This window comes from Cebus imitator, unplaced genomic scaffold (assembly GCF_001604975.1).
Source record: "Cebus imitator isolate Cc_AM_T3 unplaced genomic scaffold, Cebus_imitator-1.0 Scaffold117, whole genome shotgun sequence".
NCBI lineage: Eukaryota > Metazoa > Chordata > Mammalia > Primates > Cebidae > Cebus > Cebus imitator.
The window spans coordinates 9,932,927-9,941,404 of NW_016107432.1; the positions used below are offsets into that span (position 1 = coordinate 9,932,927).

The 8,478-nt window shown below is 52.7% G+C and overlaps 1 protein-coding gene across 1 annotated transcript in view; it reads right to left on the bottom strand.

The window, feature by feature from the left end:
• The window catches only part of CALB2 (calbindin 2), a 33,665-nt gene extending 29,329 nt beyond the window's left edge, over nt 1-4,336 (bottom strand). Inside the window, exon 1 of the mRNA XM_017539202.2 lies at nt 4,157-4,336. Coding sequence (XP_017394691.1) covers nt 4,157-4,250 — 94 coding nt within the window. The 5' untranslated portion in view covers nt 4,251-4,336. The remainder of the gene's footprint in view (nt 1-4,156) is intronic.
• Between the last annotated feature and the right edge of the window lie 4,142 nt (nt 4,337-8,478).

Sequence of the window (8,478 nt, forward strand, 5' to 3'; positions counted from 1 at the left end):
AGGGGTCTCACTGTGTTGCCCAAGCTGGTCTCAAACTCTTGGCTTCAAGTGATCCTCCTGCCTTGGCCTCCCACAGTGCTGTGATTATAGGCCTGAGCCACTGCACCTGGCCTTCCTTCTGATGTCTTTATTGTTTTGCTGACTACACAGGAAACAGATGCTCTTGTAAAATTTTCAAGCACTACAGAAATTAACTTAGAAAGTAAAAGAAAATCCCCTTTGATTTGGCTCATCCACTCTTCAGAGAGAACCACTATTGTTCAGTTGTATTATTCTAAATATTCTGTAACGTACACATGTCATTCATAATAAAAGTGGGCTTATACCGTAATAGGGTTCTGCTACAGTTTTAAACAAAATCTTAAGAACACATCTTGGACATTTTTCCATGTCGCTACAAAAGCTTCGCCTTGCTCTATAATGCTCCATTTTAGAGATGACCATATTTATTTTTCTGAAGCACATTCCTCCCTCCACCCATTGAAATTGTTAGTAATTCTGAAGGATACTGTAATAGACATGCTTGTTCGTGTAACTATGTGCACACATACGGGTATATCTATGTAGGTTACATTCCCGGAAGTGAGTAGGATGTTCAACTTGGTCCCATGAATGTCTCCTTGCCCCTGGAAGAGAACGTATCTTATCTCTTCACTCTTAGTTGCTTCCCAAGGAGTGGCAAAAGCTAAGGCATTTCTCTTTGGAGCCACAAATTTGCGGCTCACAGATGATCAACAAAATAGGAGCCCGGTGGCCTGTCCAATCAGAACCACAAATAAAAGACAGTGTGGACTCTGAACGAGGCATCTCTCAGCCACCTGGATCCTTTAGAGTGGGAGAGTTCCTGATGCAGAAGTGGCCAGGAAGAAAGAGAGCAATGGGCTCAGCTATGTAAGGCCATGTCAGGTCCACTCGGAGCATGGAGGTGATGTGTGCAAGAGCCCTAGATCCCTCCAGGGTCATTGGGTGGGCTTGGCTGCCATCTTCCCTACCTCAGCCTTTGAGAGACCATGTTGGAACCCTCCCAAGTGCATGCTCTTGGCTGCCTGCTGAGGCAGAGGTGGTGGGGTGGTACTGGGGATTAGGAGACCAGATTCCTGGTTCCCCTCTTTTCCTTTTCCTGCTTTGCTGTGTGATCTTGTGAAAAGAATTTTGCCTCTTTGAGTCCCAGTTTCTCACGCTCCAAACATACACTTCTTCCTTTCTCTATCACAAGGCGAATAAGAATTTGGAAAATAATCCAACTCTTTAGGGGATGGTGGCTTTTTCTGTTTTGGAATGGGCTGAGTTAAGGGTCCTCCTGTCCCCATCCCCCCTCTCCTTGGGATCCAGCTGCCTCCTAAAATCTCTTTGTCTTTGTTTACTATGAGCCAGCGTCCAGAAGGGGTGGGGAGGTGGCTCCCACTCTCTGGGGGCTGTGATTAATTGGGCTCCAGCGAGCTCACTCCAGGGACTTGGAGAGCTGCAACGGAGAGTTCTCTCAGGCATCTTTAAGATTGCAAGTGGTGGGGGGCACTCATAGAGTTGGGAAGAAACCCCACTTTGAAAACGGAAGCCAGAATTGGTAGGAGAGAGGCCTCGATAGGGCCGGCAGCACCTCAGGCAGTGCGGTGTCGGGAGCACCTCAGGCAGTGCGGTGTCGGGCTCATCTGCAGCCTCTGGGTGTTCAGGAGGGGAGGAAGGTCTCCAAAGCCTAACTCTAGATCCTTTCGTGGAATTCCAATTTGGCTGTATACATATTTTCCTAAGTCACCTCGCTTTCATCTCTGGTATTTTAATCCTCATTGCCTTCCTTCTCTGTTGGGTCCATGGCCCTTTCTTGGGACTTCCTGAGGCTGAGATGCAGAGATGGCAGGGGAGACTGATGGACAGGGAAGATGCAAGCATCAAGCTCCCGCTTTGTCCAGAGCAGGAGGGAGCCAGAGGCACGATTTGGGAGGCTTTGAAGATCTTGGGTTTGGTGGTAGCTTAGCTATACTCTAGGCAAGCCAAGGACCCCATTTTGGGATACACAAAACTGCCCATCACCCCCAAGGCTGGGTTGGGGACTTTTCTTTGGGGGAATGAGAGGGAGACTAGTACCTATCATCATGGAAAAAAAACCAAAAAACAAAAAATAACCTCTTCCAAACCAAGCAGGTGTCCAGGAGCCAGAGTGGGGAAATAAATGCTGGGCAGGAACCAGTCCCACCGCTAACTTGCTAAATGACCTAGGAAAAGTCAACCCCTGTGTTTGTTTCCTCATCTGTCCCAGGGGAGTCATGGTCTATGCAGCAGCCTCACACTTTGAGAAGGTGCAGTTGGGTTTTGAAAAGTAAAATGTCTCAGATGAACGTAAGGATCTGCATCGTTACGGCCGGTGCTCTTGGTTGTCCCTCTGAGAGTGGGGAAAGTAGAACTGTGGAGTCCTCTGTTTATAGCTGACTCATCGAGCAGGAGGCCAGTGGTAACCTTGGCTGCTTGGTAACTTTCCTTGAATCACGCAAGACTCCGGTGCAGATAAACTGGCAGGAGCCTCCTTAGGGAATGTGCATGTCATCTGGAATACTAAAAGGCTGCACCTCTCTTAGGAGAGCCCTTTGTAGCAAGGGAATTTTATGGCAGGAGCTGGGGATTGGAAATGCAACCCCTCTTTAGCCCCATTTTACAGATTTAACAATCCATCCACCTCCTTGGTAATTCATAGGCAGATCACAGTCCTAACCCAGGAATTCAAATGCCTTGTCCCCACTCCTCCCGCTTTCTCAGTTGGCTCCAAAGAAACAAAATCTCACCCATTAGCCTCTCCAGACATTAACCCCTGCCTCCCCATAGCACCCTGGGCAGAGGATCTCTGTTGAGACACCTCCACACCCTGCCGAGGCGAGGAAGGGAGGAGGGAAGAATGGAGTGAGGCATACCTGATATTCCTCTGTTTTCCAACCCCCTTGCTCTCAGACCCCAGGATAAACTCTCTGAGCCGCCACTCACCCCACACAGATCTGGGACAGGGGCCTAAATGACAGGTGTCAGAGCCCACAGGGCTGAGCCTGCCCCCCTGGGGGACTGTGCAGCACAGTGGTTAAGAACTTGTGTTCTGGAGACAGCCTCTGTCTTAGCCTTTCCCATTGGCCTCCCTTTGGGGTCAGCCCCTCCAGGAGCTACCCCAGGGGAGGGTAGCTACAGACACCACAAAATGTCTGAGATGCCAGGACGTGTTGCTCCTCTTTGCCAGGTCTGTGCGTAGAGAGGGAAATCAGATCACATATTTTTTTCAGAGTGACAGAAACAGAATCTAGTGATATCAGAAGCCTCTAAAGGGGGGGCCATCGTTTATGCCTGAGTCAGACCACCACAGACTCTTGGAATCTCAGTGCTGGGGGCTACCTCCAGGACAGGTCATTCGGTCTGGCCCTTGCCTTTTGGGTGAGTCAGTGTCAAGACCACACAGAGCGGAGGGTTGGTCACAGAGGCAGTGAGGGTGGTGCCTCCCCCTACCCAGAGATGAAGTCACCAAGGGCACCCAGGATGGTCACTCTGAGGGAACAGGTCTGGGGCTGGCATCCCAAAGCTGCCCCCACCACACCCACTACTGCTGTGTTGGGAAATCCACATGCCCATGGCGGCTGGCAAATGGACAAAGGAAGTCAGGGAGTGTTCAGGGCCCCCAGTGCCATTGTCCACTTCTGCTCCCTCCCAACCAAGCTGGGGAGGCCAAGTTTCCCTTCACGATCGCCTGGTTTATCCCAGCCTCCAGCAGGGTGACGGGGCTAACCGGGCATTCAACAAAAGGGGAAGAGGAGGAAAGAAATGAGTGGGCTTCTGAGATCTGAGGCTGGAGCCCCTGAAGGCAGGGGAGGTGGGGGAGATGGTAGGAGGAACCCGGAGGCCTTCTCAGCCCGGGCCACCTCTCGGGAAAGCTCCCACTTGCTCAGAATGAGGCTGTAAGTGCTGGTGGGCTCTGGGTCATTCTATGCTAGGGAAGAAAAGTTACTGACAGTTGTCCCCAGAGGTGCTGGATGTCTCCCAAACTCGGGACCCCGACCCCAGCAGGCTCTGCGACCAGACCACCTCCTGAGGGCAAGGGTACACCCACCCGCATTCAGCGCTGCCCCTTGCCCCCTTAACGCAGGTCCCCTGGGTGCCAATGGGCACAGAACTTGGGAGCTTTACTGACCGTCTGCGTCAAAGTGCTTCCAGATTTCCAGGAACTGGGACGCCGTCACCTCGGCCAGGTGCAGGTAAGGGGGCTGCTGCTGCGGGCCAGCCATGGCGAGCCGCTAGGAGACCTCAGCCTGCACCGCTCCCGCTCCGCGCCGGCTCGGCTCTGGCACTCGCTCTGGGGCTGCGCGCCACGGCGCCCTTATATATGCTCCGGAGCCTGCGCCCGCTCCCGGCCGCCAGCAGGGGGCGCGCGCGCTCAGGGAATCCGGCCGGGGCGCGGCGCGGCGGCGCGAGGGGCTTGGCCTGGACTCCTGGGGGGCCCTCGCCTCTTCGCTGAGATCTCTCAGCGCCGGGCCAGGGACAGCTGGAGGCTTTTCGGTGAACATGAGGGAGAGGCTGCCCTTGCCTCCCTCCTCGACCGTCTTGAGTGCATCCACCACTTATTATTGCTGGCAGTAGCAATAGTAACAGTAGTAACAGCACTAATAGTAATACTAACAACAGTTTGACAAATATTTAGCACGCAGGCCTCGGAGTTCACTAGATCTCTCGTGACTCCGTTCTCCTGATCCTTCCACAGCAGGAAGAGCGGGGAACACTTTTCTGATGAGGTACTTGTGACTTAAGATGATTAAGTGACTTGCCCAGCAAATTAGTTGTGGAGCTAGAATTTGAACTCAACACTCTTTCCACACCCCACGTGGCCCCTTCATGGGGCCCAGTCTTGCCGAGCAGCCAAGAGTTCTCAAGGCTTTATTTAGTGGAGAGCAGCTGGAACCAGCAGTGCCCCCCGGAGGATTCCGATGGGAGTGGGTGGGGCAGGGGGGCTTCCACTGTCTGTTTGCGTCCTGGTATATCCATCCGCCTGGGAGCCTCCCTCCACCCCGGTACCTGCCTCACCCTGGCCGTGGCTGGGGGGCTTTTAGACATTTGGCCAGGGGGTGGCAGAAGTAGATCAACCCGTACCAGGTCTTAACCACGCCCACCTAGGGACATCGTGGGAATGGGTCTGCTACAGTGGACGGAGAACAACGTCCAACTCTGTCTTGGGGATGTTCTGAGCTGGTCTCTGAGAAAATAGATGCAGCTATTGAGCACACATCCTGAGGGGAGCAGACAGCCCCCCCACCCCCAGCAGGGAGCTGAGGCCCCTCCCCATTATCTCCTTTGGTCTGGGCCCTTCGGGATCTGTCCTGTCCTTGTGGGAAGGTAAGACACCTTTCTCACAGAGTGACAGCATCATCCCTCCTTTCTCTCCTCTCCTGCTACCAAGTGACTGAGACTTGAATTGACGCTCATTAACATGTGCTAATGAGTGTTAGCTGAACCACCTTCCAAGAGGTGAGCGAAAGGGAAGGAGGTAAGTGAGAAGGAAAAGGAGGTCGCTGGGGTAGAGGGGAACCCAGGAGGAGACAGAGAGGGGGAAGGTTGTCCCTTGGAGAGCGGGCCAAGTCCAGAGCGAGTCTCAAAAGGGCAATAGAGAATGCAGGTTTCAAAACCACTTGTTCTTTGCCCAGGGTGAATGTGTTTAGAGTCACCTGCAGGAACAGACTAGAAGGGAAAGCCAGCTTTAGAGGTACCCATCCACCTTGCTGAGAGATTCACCAAAGCCCCTAGGGAGACAGGATGGCTTGGTGGTTAAGAGCAGGCACCTGAGAATCAGACTGCTTGGTGTGAATCCCAGAATAAGCTGTGTGGCTTCAAGCAAATTATATAACCTGCCTCTGCCTCAGCTTTTCTCTTCTGCAGAATGGGAGTGTGGGCTTATGCCTTTTAGAATTGCTCTGAGGATTAAATGAGTTAGGGCTCCTCTGCCCTTCATGGAGCCAGTGATCAATGGTTGGCTTGGCAAGAAATTTCTCAGTCAGCATCTCCTCCCCTGGGGTAGCTAATGGCTCCTGGAGGGCCTGACCCCACAGAAAGGCCAATGGGAAAGGCTAAGACAGATGCTGTTTCCAGAACACAAGTTCTTAACCACTGTGCTGCACCTCCCCCCAGGGGGCCAGGCTCAGCCCTGTGGGCTCTGACACCTGTCGTTCAGGTCCCGTCCCAGATCTGTGTGGGGTGAGAGTGCTCATCCGTGGTTCTCCAAGGAGCAAAGCCGGTACCCTCTTGCTACTTTGGTATTCCTGGTGAGGAGTCAAGAGTGAAACTCCCACTTCCTGCTTTCCAGAGCTGCTGAGATCAGGGTGAGATGGTTCTGGGTATGACGGTCAGGTGGCCACATACCTTTCATAGGCCTTCAGACAGGCCTCTCTACTGGCACAGTCTTGAGTCGTTCATTTCAGATGCACAGGTGGTCTGTTTCTGGAACGCCCATTCCTGCAGGACCAAGGAGCCCAAGCAGGTGCCTTTGTCCTTTATCCCCAAGTTGAGTCCTGCAGAAACAGCCACATTTAGCAGTTACAAATTCCTGTCCTGGAGTCGAAGAATATGGGCTCAAAACCCTCCTCCTGGTGGTGAGGCCTTGAGCAAAGCTATTTAACCTCTGTGATCCTTAGTAAAAATTGGGTAATTAGTCTCACAAAGTCAGTGCAAGGACCAAAAATAATGTCATCAAGGGGTTAGTTAGCAAGAACCCCAGCAGCCATAAGTGCTTAATTAATAGGTAGGTGTTATTACCAATGCAAGGATGTTAGGAGGAATTTTTCTTGTTGTTCTGAAATAGTGGCACTTAGGCCTCATCGGAATCATAGGTATCAGATACCTCGTGTGTTTCTGGCTTGCGCAGCCTGCTCACCACCACCCACCAAGACCAGGGATTATCAGGGGGAGATGTCTGGGTGCAGGAGAGAGAGAGGAGCCTTGGCCTTCAGGGAGTGCAGCGTTTGTGGCTGCCCTGAAGCCACGTTTTGTTGGAGGAACCCCTAGAAATCCACTCGAGGTTGTGGGGATGCCTGCAGTAAGGAGGAGGTGGAGATCCCACCTGGCTCTGGAGTGGGCTGGGGTGAGCAGTATTCTGGAGTGTGGCCATACCTGAAGATGGACCGGCACTTGCTTCTGACTCAGAGCTGTCTGAAGGCCTATGAAAGCAGCCTAGACTGCCCTGTCCTGTGTCTGCAAGAAAGATGGGTGCCACCACGGTCTTCTGCAGCCCTTGGGGGCTGCTGTGGCTCCTAGGAAAGGTGCATCTAGTTTACAGGGGGAGCCAAAGCCAGATACCTTCTGGTGTCTGTGATATCCTTGGTTTTTAGGAAGCTAGAGTGGAGCTGAAGACTGCTCCAGAAAACCACTCCGCTATGCACAGGCCCTCAAACTCCTCAGAGACCAGTAGTGGGAGCCGGAGCCTGGGATGCTCCTACAACCCGAAGGGGACCGGATAGGTAGGAGGATCTCCCGCCCCTCATCTCTCCTTACAGCTCCCTCTGCCCTACCAGAAGGGGATGTCTTGGAGCCAGCCACCCCTTCTTTCCAGACTCAGCCTCAGAGCAAGCCCCTTGTCCGGTTGGCAATGGGAAAGGAGAAGAGCTTTGAACCGGAAAAGAGACTGGAGTCCTAGCTGGACTGGTCCAAGTTTCAGTAACTGAACGTGTGAGGGGAAACATGGACTCAGATGAGAAATCACTCAGGGATAGGAAAGGGCAGTTCGAGGAGCATATTTTAAAGCAATGACAGTAAAGACGGAGCACTTTTATCAGCACATCAGGAATTAAGGCTCCCGTAAGTGTTTTCAGGTGCCTGGGATTCTGCTTCCCTGCCAGGACTTCTCCTCGAGTTTTGTTATGATGATGATGGCGAGAACCATGAGGATGCCTTTAAATGTCTTTAGAGAGGGCTTTGATGTGTCTTGCTTTGTTTGGTCCTTACAATTACCCTATCAGGTGTGCAGTGCAAGAATTTGACCCATTCCAAAGATAAGGAAACCAAGGCTTAGAGAGATTAACACCCAACCGAGACCTGGGAGGGGTGGGGTTTCAAGAACACGTTGTCCTCTCCAGTTTCCAGGGTATATGGAGTCTTTGTGGACTAGGTGCCAAGCTCCTGGGCACTATGTATAAAGTTCTTCCCAGACCCTGGCCACCGGAGCCACAGGGCCCCTCCCAGTGTTGAGGAGCAAGGCCCACTGTTTCCAGGATGCCCCCCAGTTCTCTGATGGCTGGTTCCTGCCTTCACCATAAGGGCAAACTGGGGACCACCATCACTTTCACATCATCAGCCCACCAACTCATGCTGAGTGCTGTGATCTGACACCAAGGACTGGCAAGGAGACTCGCCCAACTGTCCCTCTGCCCCAGGACCCTAGAACCACTCCCTCAAGAAGGGAGGGAGAATTGGTGACTGTGATGCGGTGAGATGTCAGAGGACAGATGACAAACAACTTTCCAGCCAGGATCC